The sequence below is a fragment of the Betta splendens genome, chromosome 24 (assembly GCF_900634795.4).
Source record: "Betta splendens chromosome 24, fBetSpl5.4, whole genome shotgun sequence".
Taxonomy (NCBI): Eukaryota; Metazoa; Chordata; class Actinopteri; order Anabantiformes; family Osphronemidae; genus Betta; species Betta splendens.
Genome location: NC_040901.2, coordinates 12,835,771 through 12,854,371, shown reverse-complemented (window position 1 = coordinate 12,854,371; position 18,601 = coordinate 12,835,771). Strand labels below are relative to the sequence as shown.

General features: G+C 47.1%; 1 protein-coding gene and 1 long non-coding RNA gene across 2 annotated transcripts; both read left to right on the top strand.

Annotated features, from left to right (window-relative positions):
- The first annotated feature begins 615 nt into the window (after positions 1 to 615).
- On the top strand, positions 616 to 18,351 carry LOC114849530 (protein unc-93 homolog A-like). Its single transcript, XM_055506502.1, has 8 exons — positions 616 to 705; positions 7,913 to 8,093; positions 8,155 to 8,385; positions 8,941 to 9,066; positions 9,303 to 9,514; positions 9,600 to 9,735; positions 13,487 to 13,618; positions 13,734 to 18,351. The coding sequence occupies exons 1-8, from the start codon at positions 616 to 618 to the stop codon at positions 14,021 to 14,023; spliced, it is 1,398 nt and encodes a 465-aa protein (XP_055362477.1). The 3' UTR covers positions 14,024 to 18,351.
- On the top strand, positions 1,189 to 3,680 carry LOC129603713 (uncharacterized). Its single transcript, XR_008693896.1, has 3 exons — positions 1,189 to 1,638; positions 2,606 to 2,684; positions 2,818 to 3,680. It is a non-coding gene; the product is annotated as an uncharacterized LOC129603713 (long non-coding RNA).
- Positions 18,352 to 18,601: the final 250 nt, after the last annotated feature.

The following is an 18,601-nucleotide window of genomic DNA, read 5'->3' as shown; positions in this document are numbered from 1 at the left end:
CATTGAAAATTGGTGAAGTGATCCTTTAACCTCAATTCATGATCTTTCACAACCCAACACCAACTATCTAACCCAGAATCCGCCTATCTGAGACACACCAGAAGGCAGAGAACTGCTGAAGAGGCTCAGTCTCAGTCTTAAATTAATTCTGCGTATGAGTTTAACCTTTTAAGCAGGTTTCTGTGCTGTTACTCTAAATGTGTCCAATCAACTCAACACCATCTCTGTCTGTCCCAGTAACAGATCTGCCAAACCAGCAGGAACGATGGGCCTCGTCTTTACTCAGTCTCTTATCTGAAAGTATCTGATTAGTGGCCATAAAGATCGATCTCCCCAATTTGCAGCTGATAGATCTGAGCGACATTATGTCGTGCATGACAAAACACAAACAGCAGATCTGCTTAAAGGTCAACACAGGTCGGACACATTAATCTACCAGCATGATAATGACTGACTGAAATGTGGAGCCACTCCAGCCACTACTATGTCCTTCACCAAGGGTTAGACTTTGGTCAAACTATTTGTAGCTACGCCTTTATAACGGTTGTAATCATAGTAAAAGCACTGTTACAACAATATTTCACTCCTCTTTCACGACAGGGGATCTGAGCAGCCATGATGAGTCGTGACTTCAAAAACGTGTTGGTGGTGTCTGTCGGGTTCCTCTTTCTGTTCACAGCTTATGGAGGCCTGCAGAGTCTACAGGTTTGTACACGAGGCTCATTTACTGCGTAGAAGAAGAAGGAGAATTTAAAAAACATCTCATATGCAGCACTGGCAATATTTAACATTTCTAAAGCTATTGGTTATGCTGGAATTAAATGCAAGCATGACTTTTCACAGGGCTGCTTTTACAAATGGATTCAGATCAAGTTTAAGAAAATGAATAATGATTTTCAATTAGTAGTAAATATTATATAATTCAAATGTGATTAAAAGCTGCACATGAACACTAAAACTGAGATGCTAATTTGGGATGTAAACATAAATACTGTACAGGTTGTGTGTTCAGCAAATTAAATTTTTTAAAATCTTTTCAGGCTCTATACATTTTTACCAGCCCTCGTCGTGGAAAAAATGCAAAGAATTTAATACGATGCAGCTTTCAAGTTAAAGTCGATTGATCTGGCTGTAGAAGGAAATAGTGCTGCTGCACGTAACTCAGCATCAAATAAAAATAGAATTTCGTCGGACCAGACCACATCATAAATATGGATGAAGTTCCTTTTATTGCGACAATGAAAAAAAATCTAAAAAAAACATTTGTTTAAATTAAACTTACAAAATATTTCTGTGTAACATGTTTCTGTAAATCACAATATAACAGTATCTCTAACAGTATCTCATGTTACAACGTGGACACCTGCAGCCTACACACAGGTGCGGCCTTAAAAGTGCTGGGTTATTTCTGTAAACACATTTAGGGGTTATTTGTGGCAGGTAACAGTTCCGGGTTGTTTGATGAACTGTAAGCATAACATAACATGTTGGGTTGTTCAACTCCTACAGTATTTGGGTTAATGTGACCCAGCGTATGGGTCAAATATTTTCCCGCGCTTCCATCTTTCTAGAACTTTCGACAGACATTTTTTGACTCCTGCGGTTAGAAGCAGTAACTGGACAGCACACAGAGCAATAGTAAGTAAAATATTCATAAAATCATAATTTCTATAACTAACACTGTGATGAATACTTACATTGAATACATTTTAAGCAGCTACTGGTTTAGTAGTAGTGGTTTAGTATTATTTAACTAGCTAGACACAGCTAGCTAACACTGACTAGGTACTATTTAGTCAAACCCTCTAAAAATTAATTAATTAAAAAAAAATTATTACATGTGCTACAGTTACTTGCTTTATTAGTTATTTAGTTTCTACTTAGTTACTGTCCCGCTCTGAATGTCTTTTTAATACTATTTGCATTAGAAAGCATTAGCTAAAAAATCACTTCGCTAACATTAGCTAGCCAGCGCGTCAGCTCATCTGTTTCAGCTTATCGGCATAATAAATGTTACAACGCTTAGTCAAACGTTGATGGACAAACGTGACGTGAAGGCGTTGATGTCAGTTTATAAATAGCAAAATGTATTGGAGCCTAATTCTATTCTCTACTGGTCACAGCTTTCAAGTATGGGAGACACGTCTTTTATCTTCGACATATAAAAATAATATATAGGGTCAAGAGCTCCGTAAAAATCCATATGGTTAAGCTAATGTTAGCTAATGTTTTGCTGTATTGAAAGTTCATGCTTTCGACTGTTCTGCGGGGTCGTAAGGAATAAACACGTAGTGTATGTTTAGTAGATAACGGAGCCACGGTGCACAAAGCTAAAAGCTAAAGAGGCTGCGAAAAGCATTGTTCGGAGCATTGACGTCCTGGACAGAATTACTCCGGTAAAACGGGACTAACACTGAACTAAGTAGTCTGCAGGGTAATCGTAAAACAGGCGTCTGTTTAAATTAACACTCAAGACAAACGACAAATTCAAACTTTTCATATACAAACAAAGCACTTATACAGTATACCAAGGAAAGTTAGATGGGAACTAAATTAGTATGATTAAAATTATGTAATGTGCTTGACCTGTTCTATATTACTATAGGAACAGAGTTGATGCGGATGAACTACTTTGATGGACATTGACTGAGTGGCTGCTGGACACTTGGTAGAGACAGTTAAAGGTGAGCAACAAAGGTGACTATTTGTCATACAGCATCATGTCATATACAGTGGAAAGTGTACTGCAGCCAAATATTAGACAGTTAGATGTCTCACTAATCTTCATACTGTACTGTGTAATCATCATGTGGAGAGGTACCTGACCGATGGATTCAACCAGTCCTACAAAATCTGGGCCTCAAGGACGAAACAACAACTTCCCAGGGTTTCTGCATTTATGACTGAATCATTGCTGGAAGCTGTTTTTAAAGGATCTTTTGGTTTTTGAAGTGAACTACAGTAAACAAGGAACTGCTGGGGTGTTAGGGAGGTATTTTAATTAAAGTTGTACTTTATTAATTTCATGTACTGTATTTAGATTTTGAAGCAAATAATTTAAATTAAGTATTTGTGCAAATGAAATTAAATACTCAGATTGACTTACTTTCTTGGTATTGTGTTGTCTGTTGTTGCAATGTTGAGTATTATTATTATTATTATTGACTGTTATTAGATTTGTATATTTTTGATTTGGTTTACGGCATAGGCAAGCCTGTTTTTGGAGGGTTTTATTCATTCTTGTTCTGGTTCTGTTCATTGGCAACTGGACTTTCTATTTCTTTTTGATTTGAAATATGTCATTTTTCATTCAAGTCCTCCAGACTTGATGAAGTCTATTGTTTGAATAGTTACATGTCTTCAAGAAGAAATAGAAAGTCCAGTTGCCAATGAACAGAACATTTGGGGTGTAGGTAATGACATAGCATATGGGTAATATTTAACCCAGCTATATGGTTAATTTTGCGTCATCAAATGGCTCAGATCCTTCCTACCTGCTGCTGTCAGACTGTATAATCAGAACTGTTGATCACGTCCCACTACAGTCACTCACCCACTGCATCAGTGGTTTATATAGCAACCTGCTCTGCACAATATTTGTGTAAATCTGTGAACAATCATGTATATTGTTACCGGTAAAAATCTTATACCCATTACTGTGCAATAACCCTGCAATGACCTCATACTCACTAACTGTACTGTACTGCTTTGCACTGTGCCAACACATACTGTTCTGTACCTGTATTCTCGCTCATCTGTACTGCTGTTGTGAGACGTAATTTCCCCACTGCGGGACTATTAAAGGTTTTCTTATTCTTATTCTTATTCTTATTCTTAAATAAAACAACCCAGTGTACAGGTCATATTTAACAAAACAATAGGGGTAATTTGACTCATCAGGTTGGGTCGAATAAAATAACCCAATGTATGGGTAATAATGAGGGTAACGGTTGGGTTAATTTGACTCTTCTGTCCCATTGTGACCCAGCAGCTGGGTTATGGTTGAGTTATTTTTTAACCCAGCATTTTTTAGGGCGTACACATTTGTGTTGAAAATTAAACATTATTTTCATCCATCCATCCATCCATCCATCCATTTTCATCCGCTTATCCGGGGCCGGGTCGCGGGGGCAGCAGTCTAAGCAGAGAGTTCCAGACTTCCCTCTCCCCGGACACTTCCTCCAGCTCTTCCGGTGGGACCCCAAGACGTTCCCAGGCCAGCCGAGAGACGTAGTCTCTCCAGCGAGTCCTAGGTCTTCCTCGGGGCCTCCTACCGGTGGGACATGCCCGGAACACCTCCCCAGGGAGGCGTCCAGGAGGCATCCGAACTAGATGCCCGAGCCACCTCAGCTGGCTCCTCTCGATGTGGAGGAGCAGCGACTCTACTCCGAGCTCCTCCCGGGTGACAGAGCTCCTCACCTTATCTCTAAGGGAGCGCCCAGCCACCCTGCGGAGGAAGCTCATTTCAGCCGCTTGTATCCGTGACCTTGCCCTTTCGGTCATGACCCAAAGCTCATGACCATAGGTGAGGGTAGGAACGTAGATTGACCGGTAAATTGAGAGCTTTGCCTTTCGGCTCAGCTCCCTCTTCACCACGACGGACCGATACACCGACCGCATTACTGCAGCCGCCGCACCGATCCGTCTGTCAAACTCACGCTCCTTCCTTCCCTCACTCGTGAACAAGACCCCAAGATACTTAAACTCCTCCACTTGAGGCAGGAACTCTTCTCCAACCTGGAGAGAGCAAACCACCTTTTTCCGGTCGAGAACCATGGCCTCAGATTTGGAGGAACTGATTCTCATCCCAGCCGCTTCACACTCAGCTGCAAACCGCACCAGCGCACGCTGGAGGTCCTGGCCTGATGAAGCCAACAGGACAACATCATCTGCAAAAAGCAGAGATGCTATCCTGTGGTCCCCAAACCAGACCCCCTCCGGCCCCTGGCTGCGCCTAGAAATTCTGTCCATAAAAATAATGAACAGAACCGGTGACAAAGGGCAGCCCTGCCGGAGTCCAACATGCACCGGGAACAGGTCTGACTTATTGCTGGCAATGCGAACCAAGCTCCTGCTCCGGTTGTACAGAGACCGAACAGCCCTTAGCAAAGGGCCCTGGACTCCATACTCCCGGAGCACCCCCCACAGGATGTCACGAGGGACGCGGTCGAATGCCTTCTCCAGATCCACAAAGCACATGTAGACTGGTTGGGCAAACTCCCACAAACCCTCAAGCACCCTGCTGAGGGTATAAAGCTGGTCCAGCGTTCCACGACCAGGCCGAAAACCACATTGTTCCTCCTGTATCCGAGGTTCGACTATCGGCCGAATTCTCCTCTCCAGTACCCTGGCATAGACTTTCCCAGGGAGGCTGAGAAGTGTGATCCCCCTATAGTTGGAACACACTCTCCTGTCCCCCTTTTTGTAAAGAGGGACAACCACCCCGGTTGTCCAGTCCAGAGGAACTGTCCCCCTCCTCCACGCGATGCTGCAGAGGCGTGTCACCCAAGACAGCCCCACAACATCCAGAGACTTGAGGTACTCAGGACGGATCTCATCCACCCCCGCTGCTCTGCCACCGAGGAGCTTACCAACTACCTCGGTGACCTCAGCCTGGGTGATGGGCCAGTCCGCCTCTGAGTCCCCTGCCTCTGCTTCCTCAGCAGAAGGCATGTCGGAGGGGTTGAGGAGATCCTCAAAGTACTCCTTCCACCGTCCGATAACATCCCCAGTTGAGGTCAACAGCTCCCCACCTCCACTGAAAACAGAGTTGGTAAAGAACTGCTTCCCCCTCCTGAGGCGCCGGACGGTTTGCCAGAATCTCTTTGAGGCCGAGCGATAGTCCTCCTCCATGGCCTCCCCGAACTCCTCCCAAGCCCGAGTTTTTGCCTCCGCAACGGCACGGGCTGCAGCATGCTTGGCCTGCCGGTACCCATCAGCTGCCTCAGGAGTCCTACAGGTCAACCATACCTGGTAGGACTCCTTCTTCAGCTTGATGGCGTCCCTTACCTCCGGCGTCCACCACCGGGTTCGGGGATTACCACCACGACAGGCGCCGGAGACCCTGCGTCCACAGCTCCGAACGGCCGCGTTGACAATGGAGACGGAGAACATGGTCCACTCGGACTCTATGTCTCCCATCTCCCTCGGAATCTGGTCGAAGCTCTCCCGGAGGTGTGAGTTAAAGGTCCGTCTAACAGAGGGTTCAGCCAGGCGTTCCCAACAGACCCTCACAATACGTTTGGGCCTGCCAAGTCGTTCCAGCCTCCTTCTCTGCCAGCGGATCCTACTCACCACCAGGTGGTGATCAGTTGACAGCTCAGCCCCTCTCTTCACCCGAGTGTCCAAAACATATGGCCGAAGGTCAGGTGAAACGACTACAAAGTCTATCATCGACCTCCGGCCTAGGGTGTCCTGGTGCCATGTGCACTGATGGACACCCTTATGTTCGAACATGGTGTTAGTTATGGCCAAACTGTGCCTAGCACAGAAGTCCAATAACATAACACCATTCGGGTTCAGATCAGGGAGGCCGTTCCTCCCAATCACGCCTCTCCAGGTATCACTGTCGTTACCTACGTGGGCATTGAAATCTCCCAGAAGAACGATGGGATCCCCAGTTGGAGCGCTTTCCAACACTCCCTCCAGGGACCCCAAGAAGGCCGGGTACTCCACACTGCCATTCGGCCCGTAAGCACAAATGACAGTGAGTGACCTATCCCCCACCCGAAGGCGCAGGGAAGCGACCCTCTCGTCCACCGGGGAAAACTCCAACACATGGCGACTAAGCTGGGGAGCTATGAGCAAGCCCACACCAGCCCGCCGCCTCTCACCGCAGGCAACTCCAGAGTAGAAAAGGGTCCAGCCCCTCTCAAGGAGTTGGGTTCCAGAGCCCAGGCTGTGTGTGGAGGTGAGCCCGACTATTTCTAGCCGGTACCGCTCGACCTCCTGCACAAGCTCAGGCTCCTTTCCCCCCAGTGACGTGACATTCCATGTCCCAATAACCAGATTGGTTATCCAGGGATTGGGGCGCCCAGGCTCCCGCCTTCGACTGCCGCCCAATCCACTCTGCACCGGCCCCCTACGGTTCCTCCCGCGGATGGTGGGTCCACTTGAGGACGGCCCCACGTCGCTCTTTCGGGCTGTGCCCGGCCGGGCCCCGTGGGAATAGGCCCGGCCACCAGGCGCTCGCATACGAGCCCCAACCCCGGGCCTGGCTCCAGGGTGGGGCCCCGGCTGCGCCATACCGGGCGACGTCTCTGGCCTTGGTGGTTTGTCTTTCATAGGGGGTTGTGAACCGCTCTTAGTCTGGCCCGTCGCCCAGGACCTGTTTGCCTTGGGAGACCCTACCAGGGGCATTTAGCCCCCGACAACATAGCTCCCGGGGTCATTCGGGCACACAAACTCCTCCACCACGGTAAGGCGGCGGTTCAGGGAGGAGTTATTTTCATTAAAACCAAATGTACTTTTATTTGTTTTATAATGTTTATATAGATCCCTCTCACCCAGCACACAACACTTTGAATTCTTGTTGTCGGGACGCCACTACAGAGCACTGAACACCAGAACGGCTTAACTTGAACAGTTAATGACGAAATGAGGGAAATTCAACACAACCGATAGAATAACATAAAACCTACTCACACACCCACATATACAACACCATGTACATTAAGATAAGATCTACTATATACTTTTACTTACTACTACTATTTATATTTTTATGATATGTATACGTTGTCATCTATGTCTGTCATTCTTTCATCTGTCATGCTGTGGAAGCTTCTGTCACTAGAACAAATTCCTCATGTGCAAACTTACCTGGCCATAAAACTTTTTCTGCTGATTTTTAAGTATATTTTGTCTGTTTATTGAAGCTTTAACCGACACCCTGTGTCTGTTCTGTGAGCAGAGCAGTCTAAATGCAGAGGAGGGGATGGGTGTGGCCTCCCTGAGCGTCATCTACGCCTCCATCATCATCTCCTCCATGTTTCTTCCTCCCATCATGATCAAAAACCTGGGCTGTAAATGGACCATCGTGGTGGGCATGGCCTGCTACGTCTCCTACTCCATCGGGAACTTCTTCCCAGGATGGGATGCTCATGTAGAACGTGTGGTCACAGCTGCAGCAGAGACTGACTCCTGTCTCCCCCAGGTACACCCTCATCCCCACCTCGGTGATCCTGGGGCTGGGTGGCTCTCCCCTGTGGGCAGCAAAGTGCACATACCTGACCACTGTTGGGAACATACAGGCGGCCAGGGACGGCAAGAAGGGCTCCAACGTCATCAACCAGTACTTTGGCACCTTCTTCTTCATCTTTCAGTCGTCGGCCGTGTGGGGAAACCTCATGTCGTCGCTTATCTTCGGACAGGACACCAAAATAGGTAAGAAGACAGAGGCAGGCGCTTTGGAGGTAGAGTCTGAGTATGGTGCGGGTGCATTTCTGTGGAGTTTGCATGTGTTCACCGTGTTTGCGTAGGTTCTCTCCGTGTTCGTGTGGGTTCTCTCCAGGTTCTCTGGCTTCCTCCCACGGTCCAAAAACATGCGTTAGATTGATTGGTCACTCTAAAATTGTCCGTAGGTGTGAGTGTGGGTGTGAATGGTTCTTTGTATACAGTATGTGTGGCCCTGTGATGGACTGGCGACCTGTCCAGGGTGTACCCGGCCTCATAGCCAGCTGGGGCCTCTTGCCCCACGACCCCACATACAGGATCAAGCGGAATAGAAGATGGATATGTTGCATGGCAAGACTCAACCTCAGCCTTCATGTAGCACAGATAAACCCACACTTGGTTCAACCAGTATCTGCTGCTTTATTGGCTCAATGTCAGGTTGAATCAGAAAGAGCGTTGCTTTAGTGTTTATTGCTTAAGTCCCTTTCATTTGACAACAGGGACTTAGTTCATTCTGTCATGTGTGATTTTTACTGTTTCTTACAGCTGACATCCCAGAGGAGCAGCTGAGGACGTGTGGAGCAGCTGACTGCAGCCTCAACATCACCTCTAATGCCACCACCACCAGACATGAGCAGCAGCTGGTCTGGATGCTGGTTGGCAGCTACATTGGTAACACCAGCATTTACTGTGTCTCAGGTCAATGAGTTTACTGTGAGACTGTCTTTTTATTGGGCCTTGTTGTTTTATTGTAGTTCTTTGTTGGAATTCCCTCCTTCATCATTATATCTTATCTTGTATCATGGAATAAAAATCCTCCGTGCAGTTTGGAAGCTAGTTTATAGAGGGTTATGGTTGTAGGTCGTTAACATGCATCACTGTGGGACGTGTGCTGTGCCACGTGGCAGGTGTGGGCCTGCTCGCCATCCTCATCGTGGTGGTGTTTCTGGACAACATCGACCAGGAGCAGACCAGTCACTTTCGTGGGAACCGGGAGCCGTTATGCCACACGTTCCTGGCCACGTTCCGGCTGCTGAAGGACTGGCGTCTGGTGACCCTCATCCCTATCACCATGTACACCGGCTTCCAGGAGAGCTTCTTGGCTGGAGAGTACACCAAGGTAGGAAACTATGCAACAGCCTACAATGCCTTAAAGCCAGGGGACAGTAGTATTTAGTTAATACATATGTGCTGTTTTCTTGCAGAATTACGTGACGTGTGCTTTGGGGATCCATTACATTGGATTCGTGATGATGTGCTTCGGCGCCTTCAACTCTGTTAGTTCTTTCACCTTCGGGAGACTTGCTCGTTACACAGGCAGAGCTGCTCTTTTCTTCCTTGGTATGATCTCTTGTTGTAATAAGTTGAGTTGAGGCAGAGCTCCACCCCAAAAACCACCCTGGCAGAAGTACAGGCTAGGGCCAGGCAAAACTCGATGGTCAGACGGTCAGGAAATTTACCACAAGATCCAAGGCGAAGGTACAGACGAGGGTCAGGCAGGAATCAGAGGTCAATGACGGACGTGATCAGAAAACTAGATGACTATACAAGAACGCTGGAATGTGGTACTAAGACTCGACAATCTGGCAGCTAGAGTGTGTAAGAGGTGGAGACTATATACTGGTGTCGAATACTAATTACAGACAGGTGTGGATAATGGGAACCGGTAATGACAGAAACAGATGAGATGAGGTGTGAACAGGAAGTCCTTTCAAAGTAAAACAGGAACTAGCACAGATCGTGACACCCCCGCAAATAAAAGTGCCTCCTGACACCTACGTCTAGCGGTACTGACTACAACCATTCATATTTGAATGAATTCACAAACAGAATCAACTAATCAACAATTTGAGTCTTCTAAAACATAATTCTTATTATACAGTCATATTAATCCACTCTCGAAAAGGTAGCTTGTTCAACCGCCCAGGGAGGTGGACAGGAGATGTGACTGGTAAGTAGGTGGGTCGACTGGTGTAGGATGGAAGAATGGGGTATAAGACACTGGATACGGGTAAGTATACAGTGTGGGCCGAGTACATATGAAGCTGACCATGGGGCCTGTCTGATATGTAGGCTGTCTGAAGCATACTTGAGGTGAACATCTGGCCAGGTCATCTCTCTCTAGATGATTTTCTCAGTGGGTTTTGCATTGGTTCCTGTTCTTCATATCCCTGAGGTCCATAATTCTGCATCACATTCTCATCTTTTCCTCTTTCATCATCTTGTTCATACTCATTCTCTGCTTCCAGTGCAGTCTACCTTTTTATCTGCTCCTGTCTGTAGATTCTAGCCGGCCGAAGGTCGTATCATGGGTCGCAGGGATCATCTTGATGAGGCCTTTCTCATTCCTTTTTTGGCACTTCCGTTGGCATCCACAGCCAGTAACAAGGAACATCCACTTGTAACTTGATCCTGCATCTGTTCACTGTGGTCTGACCGCCTGCTCGATGTGACCATTCTGTGTTCTGACAGGATTGTATTTAATGGCTTTAATGGTAAGTTGTTTACTTTGAGCAACAGGTTCGGGTGAAGGCTGCAAGCGCGACCACCTCCTGCCTTAGGAATGATCTTGTAGGCTGGGTTCTTACCAAACTGCGCTTTGAAGACGAAGATTGTCTTTCATGTGGCCTGATAGATCAATGTGTAGGCATTTGTCATACAGTATTAATATTTTTTCCCCTTAGCACTGGACTGTTGGCTGCGTGAGCTTGTTAACTTCTGTGTCCCCTGTCGTCATGAGGGTGACGATAATATGGCAAAAATCCTGTAGATTAATGTTTGGTGCGATTATATGGATGAACAACATGAGTTAAATATTCCTTCCAGATCTCTGTCTCCTTATCTTCTAATGTCCGGAGAATCTTGAACATGGTTCAATTAAACCTTTCTGCCAGATTAACCTGTGAACCCGAACAGTTCATTTTCAAACTCCCGTTCTTGGTCATGCAGTGCAGGACTGGTTGTCCCTCAGAGATCTTTTCAAGCAGCCTACTCAATCAATGTCCTGTTTCCCTGTATAGCAGCCGCAGCAGCCAGGGGAAGACAGGATATGGCCAACGCAATCAGACAGACCAGTCAGCAGCCCAACCAGCAGGCTAAGCCGGTAAACACAAGGCCATTGGGTAAACATTCATTTGCGGCAGTAGCAGCAAGAGGCTGGTCTTCCGACCCCAGCGAGGCCCACCTGGTCCACCTGGCCCAGGCTCACGTAAATGTGTCAATGCTACAGGCGGCGTTCTTGGCTCTCAAACATCTCTCAAATAAGTTTTCTGCACAGTCATCACGTCACAGTGAAAGCAGACAACTCCACAGTGGTGGCTTATATCAACCTTCAGGGTGGCACTAATTCCATGCAGCCACACAAGTTAGCGCAAAAGATAATCCTGTGGAGCAGCACCAGGTTTCATCATATAAATATATATGTATATATTTTGATGTTTTATAGCTCCAAGCATTATCCTCCCAAGGTGGCAGAGAACAAGCGAGCCAAGATCCTGTGGGACTTCCAGATACAGACGGACAGAATGTTAATGGCGAACCAACCAGACATTGTGGTGGTGGACAAAGAACAGAGGAAAGCTGTGTTGGTGGATGTGGCAATACCAAGCGATGGCAACATCAGGAAAAAATAACATAAGAAACTAGAGAAATACCAAGGGCTGAGAGAAGAATTGGAGAAGGCTTGGAAGGGTGAGAAGGGAGTTTTTTTATATAAACAACTCCCTTCTCACCCTACGGGCACCACTGTGGCCTTCACCTTCCAAGCCTTCTCCAGTTCTTTTCTGAGTCTTGGTATGTCTCTAGTTTCTTATGTTATTTGGATGAGTGCCTCTGTGCTGTCCTTCAGCCCAGCCCTTTCAAGCCATTGGTAGGATTTGTTGAGATCAGCCACTTCAGTTATGTTCCTTTGGTACATCCCGTGTAAGGGCTTCTCCTCCCATGATGGTCCCTCTTCCAGCATCTCATCCTCTGTTCTCCACTGCCTGAGACATTCACTCAGCACGTCATCATATGTGTGGATTACTTTGCCTCTCTTTGTCACCATCCTTGGTGTGTCGCACTCTGCAGTCTTGGGCGACTGTTCTTTCAACCAGGAGTTGGTGTTTGGCTCCTCTGGTATCCTTACCAATGCCCTTCTGTGCTTCGCTCATGTATTGACCCATGTGTCCACTTATCTTAGCTGCAATGATGCCTGACATGAGCTTCCATGTTGTGGAGAGACAGGTTATTGGCCGGTAGTTGGATGGGACTGTACCCTTTGAGGGATCCTTCATTATCAGGATCGTTTGCCCTTCGGTTAGCCATTCAGGGTGAGTCCCATCCTTTAGCAGCTGGTTCATTTGTGCTGCCAGGCGCTCATGGATTGCAGTGAGCTTCTTTAGCCAGTAGGCGTGGATCATGTCAGGGCCAGGTGCTGTCCAGTTTTTCATACCTCAGACTCTTTGTTGGTCGTCTGCCACTGTGATAGTCACTGGATTCTGTTCAGGGAGGTTGCTGTGATCTTCCCTCAGATCCACCAGCCACTGTGCATCACTGTTGTGTGACGCCTCCCTTTCCCATATCCCTTTCCAGTACTGTTCAGTTTCCAGCCTTGGTGGGTCTGCTCTGCTGTTATTGCCCTGTCATTGAGAGTACACTTTCGCAGGTTGTGTTGCGAACAGCCGGTTTATTCGTCTGGCTTCGTTGTCTCTGGTGTATCTCTTTAGGCGGCTGGCCAAGGCTTGTAGCCTTTGCTTGGCAGTTTCGAGTGCTTCAGGTATGGTCATCTGGCTGTACCTCTTGGGCATCGGTCTTCTCATTGCACCTCTCTGGGCCTCTGTCATTTGGCTCACTTCCCTCCGAGCTGCCTTGATTTTTGCCCCCAACCTTCGTTTCCATGGTGGGTATTGTTTCTCATGTTTCCCATGGTGGCTCTTATAGCCAAGCACCTCCAGGATCACTGTTGCTGAAGCGTACAGTATATCAGAGCCTATTGAAAGTGATATATATTGCATATTGTAATACTGTGTATTACAATATGCAGAATATATTGAGCTAATGATTTTATGTTGTGCCACACTGCCACTTGTTTTGTGTACCTTCATGTCTTCAGGTGCGCTGATCAATGTCTCCTGCATCATCGCTTTGCTGTTTTGGAGGCCTCATCCGGACCAGCTTCCCGTCTTCTTTGTGTTCCCCGCTCTGTGGGCAATGGCCGACTCCATTTGGCAAACTCAGACTAACGGTAAGACACAAGGGTGATTATAATGTCCAGAAGACTTAGATCCTCCTCATAGTTAAGCAATCAATAGGATTTGATTTAAGAAGAGTAAGGAAAAGTGATTATGAAAAATCCACAGCTCTTTATGGCGTCCTCTTCCCCCGGGACAAAGAAGCAGCCTTTGCCAACTACCGCATGTGGGAGTCCCTGGGCTACGTCATCTCCTTTGCCTACAGCACCTTCTTGTGCCTGGAGTATAAACTGTACATCGTCCTGGCTGTTCTGCTGCTCACTGCCGTCACCTACCCCATCGTGGAGTACCATGAACACAAGAACCCCACGCCGTCTATAGAACAGGACACCTACCAAATTCATAAGGAAGCCATTAAAGCAGATGAAAAAATAATAATAAACCAGACACGAATATAAGGACCATTTTGCCTCACAGCCTGGCTGCTAGGCGTCTAATCAGGTGACACGCATAGGCACATACAGTAGAAGACAACAAGGAAAATGGAGAAATCGCCACACACCAACTGGACCCTTTACTGTCCTGACCTCTCCAGTGATTCCTGTGAACGAATGGCTTTTTAAATCTTGCCTGTTACTAAACACCAAAACAAATCCAGTTTGAATGATGTTCACAAAACAGCTAATGGACATAAAACATTCTGTTGTCTTCTTAGGAGGAGAGGTAATACAATTCGTAAATGTTTTCTATTCTAGTATTTCTAGTATCTCAGTGTGAAAACTTTAAACCACTCGGCCATTTGTAACAATTGGTTCTGCTAGAATGTTCCTACATCCTATGATCTTATCACACATCAAGTACTGTTTTACAAGCTCTCTAACTGGTGCAAATACATTTAAAATAATAGAATCTCACCATTGACATATTTTAATCAAATAAATTTAAAAAGCTTTTAAATTTGCATGCTTCATCTACAAGGTTCTACATGAACTTGTCCCACCTTCCTTGTCCGATTTCTTTAAATTTAGGATTTATAGTGGTGTCAGGACGAGGGCCTCCTCAGAGGGAAGTGTGCATTGCCTCAGAGAAGAATGACATTTGGAGTAAAATATGGAACAGTCTACTACTCACAAGAGAATGTCCTACATTCCCCACTTTTAAAACTCAACTCAAAGAGTTGCTCAAAGAAAACCAGTCTTCTGATCATTTTTAACTCGTTGTCATTGTGTCTTTGTAGCCTGGTTGTTCTATAGGTAAAACAGAGAAACGGGAGGTCCCAGGTTTGATCCAAGGTGTTTCAAGGTGCTAGCTCAGTTGGTAGAGCATGGTTTAGGAGGCACAAGGTCCCAGGTTCAAGGTTACCTGGATCCCTTTACTGTAACACTGACAAACTTGAACTGCATGTTCTGCTTCAGTGGGACTTTTATGTCCAGTTCTGTTGCTACAGTATCTCTACTACTGATTTAGGGCAAATGTATCTGTATTTGAACAAGCAAGTTTATATGCTTTATATAAAGTATATAAAAATATTTCCTTTACATATAACGATTTAAAAAAAGAATAAAGTGCAAAATAAATGTATAGAAACTGTACCTATGTGAAAAGATGCAGGGTTTTTCGCAGCTTCAGTTCCTCTGATTTGGACTCTTGGTTGTGGAACCTATTTTACGCCACTAGGTGGCGCCTTTTCCTTTGGATCAGGATCTTCCAGTATTTGTAACTGGTCCCTGTGCAGCTCCACTTGTCACGATCTAGACTTCTGTGGGCCATTTCCTGTGTTTATTTTGACATTTCCTGTTTTGGTTCTTCCTGATTTAGTTTGCCCTTTTATTTCTGGTCACGTGCCCCGTCAGCTGTTTTCATGGCTTGTTGTCATGTTGTTTGGGTAAATACAGGGCATAAGGGGCGTTGCGTGGTCCATTAATCGGCTCCCAGACTTTATGTGCTCTAAAGACAGGTCTTCCAAGTAGCAATAGTATTTCTGCGTTTGGATCCAAAACTGGGATGCGTTTGAAAAGGTATCTTAGAGGAAGTTGGTGCAAGATTGGCGTTGGAATCTCTGAACATTTCAACCATTTGGTCACATACCAGGCAAAATCCAAGCAAAGTCCTTCAAAGGCCTCTGCTGTGTGAGTGACAGCACGTAACCCCGCCCCCTAATCTGGCTCCTCAGGTCAGACCTCGCTGCCCTCCCAGCTCAGCTCCAGGAAATATTTGAAAATAGGAAATATCTCAGGGTGTAGTTCAGGATGACCTTCTTCTCACTTTAGGGTTTGTTTCAGAACATTCTGCGTTTCTTAAGTGGGTGTGGTCTGTCATGTAAAGGACAGTTTTTGTTAGGTTTAATATTGGTGATGGAAACATTTGTTTTGTGCACAGAGACTGGTTTGTTTGGGATGAAATAGTTTAAAGTGCACTTAACTGGTTTGGCGTGAGCTGTTGGTGCACTGATACAGTACATGAAACTGGGGTTCCTGTAGCTTTTGCCAAATGGTTTTTCAACCAGGGCAGCACGGGTAGCCTGTGTCGCCTCACAGCTAGAAGGTCCTGGGTTCGATTCCCGGAGGCGGAGTTTGCATGTTCTTCCCGTGTTTGCGTGGGTTCTGTCCGGGTTCTCTGGCTTTCTCCAACAACATGCGTAGGTTGATTGGTTACTCTAAATTGCCCGTAGGCGTGGGTGTAAATGGTTGTTTGTATATGTGTGGCCCTGTGATGGACTGGCGTCCTGTCCAGGGTGTACCCGCCCCTCGCCTATAGCTGGGATAGGCTCCAGCACCCCCGCGACCCCACATACGGGATTAAGTGGAATGGATGGATGGATTCGGCAGTGTCAGCCTGAATGTTTCAGGAGCTGCTTTCAATTAAAAAAGAGCATTTGACTCTTTTAAGCAAGCTTGGATAAGCATAACAATAGAAGCCTCCTTTCATGGTCAGACTGTTTTTTCACCAGCACCTTCTCCCAAAGAGAGGAGTCCTGCAGTGTTACTGTCACCTGATTTGATTTTGATTTAAAATGAAATACATTTCGATTTAAAAGGTACATTTGTGATGACCCAAATGAAATGGCAACTCATTAATGCACTCATTTATATATACTATTAAACCAAACAACAATTTAGAATCCTTTAGAGTCATCACTCAGGTAATATTACATGCTTTAAATATTCTGGACAAGCATTATTTGAGGCTTCTTCCTAAACTACCTTCACTGTTCTTTCTCCTGTGCGCTGCTTAACAAGGACATTTCCCCAATGTAGGATCAGTAATACTATTATGTACTAAACTAAGTTCATGACGTCATGAACTGAGTCCTAAACTTCAGTCTGACATTGTGTCATGATTTGGGTTTCGTTTCTAGTTGTTTCCTGTCGTCACGCCATGTCCTGTTTTATTTTGTTAACTTCCTGTTCCAGTCAGCTGTCCACTTACCGGTTCTCAGTATCCACACCTGTCAGTAATTATGTAATCACTCTGTGTATTTAGCCACCACCTGTTCCATCGTCCTTTGCCAGATTGTCGTGTTTCTTGTGAGTCCCCGAGTTTCATTACTGTCCCGAGTTTCTTGAGTGTTCCGAGTTCTTGTGTCTCCTGAGTGTTCCGAGTTTCCCGAGTTTCATGAGTGTCTTGAAGTTTCCCGTGTTTCGTGTTCCGTGTTCCTCGTGTTTTGTTCCCGTTTGCCTTGAACGTCTTATCCCTGCCTGTACTTTTGCCGTGACCACTTGTGTATGACCTGGACCGTCTGACCTTGCCTTGGAAAATAAACCTCTGTTTGATCATAATCCTGCCTCCGTGCTGTGCATGTGGGTCCGCCGCCTGCTTTGAGTCCTGACAGAACAATCTGGCCAAACTTGGACCCAGCCAGCACTCAGCCTCCGGTCAGGTCAGTGACTGTTTTTTCTTGCTTTTTTTTTACGGCGAATATTATTCACCCGAGGGAGCATGGAGTTTACCTGCGCCGAGTTACCTAGCGACCTCCAAGTTTATTTTAAAATCCTCGCGGAGGATTACCGACGAGCGCGCAACCCGGAGAACCAGCGCAGCGCCGTGGAGGTGGCGATATTGACTTTGGAGGACGAGGACAGCGTTTTTGAGCTTCCCAGTGTTCGTCGCCTCTATGAGCGATTGTGCGCGAGGTTCGATGAGCTAAGCGACGCGCTCCGCACCACGCCAGCGCCGGTCGCACCGCCGATGGTTTCGGTTTCCTCCTCCCAGCCCCGTCGGACCGTCGTGTCTGAACCAACCTGCCCAGCTCCATGTTTGTTCCGCTGGGAGGATGTCCTGCACTCATGCGGTCCCCCGTCTCCAGTTCAGCCGCGCGCTGTTCAGTCTCCAGTTCAGTCGTGTTTTGCCCAGTCTCCAGCTCAGTCGTGTTTCGCCCAGTCTCCAGCTCAGTCGTGTTTCGCCCAGTCTCCAGCTCAGTCGTGTTTCGCCCAGTCTCCAGCTCAGTCGTGTTTCGCCCAGTCTCCAGCTCAGTCGTGTGTTGCCCAGTCCCCAGTTCAGCCGTGTTTTTCCCAGTCCCCAGGTCAGCCATGCCCCGCTCAGGCTCCGGTCGCCGTTCAGCCTCGCCACGCTCATGCTCTAGTGCAGCCCTGTCACGCTCAGGTTCCAGTCCAGTCGAGCCTAGTCCAGTCGAGCCTAGTCCAGTCGAGCCTAGTCCAGTCGAGCCCAGTCCGGGCTCTAGCCCCGCTCCAGTCGAGCCCAGTTCAGTCGAGCCCAGTCCAGGTTTCAGCCCAGTCGAGCCCAGTCCAGGTTTCAGCCCAGTCGAGCCCAGTCCAGGTTTCAGCCCAGTCGAGCCCAGTCCAGGTCTCAGTCCAGGTCTCAGTCCAGTCGAGCCCAGTCCAGTCGAGCCCAGTCCAGTCCAGTCGAGCCCAGTCCAGTCGAGCCCAGTCCGGGTTCTAGCCCAGTCGAGCCCAGTCCGGGTTCCAGCCCAGTCGAGCCCAGTCCGGGCTCTAGTCCCGCTCCAGTCGAGCCCAGTCCAGTCGAGCCCAGTCCAGTTGAGCCCAGTCCAGATCCCAGTCCAGTCGAGCCCAGTCCAG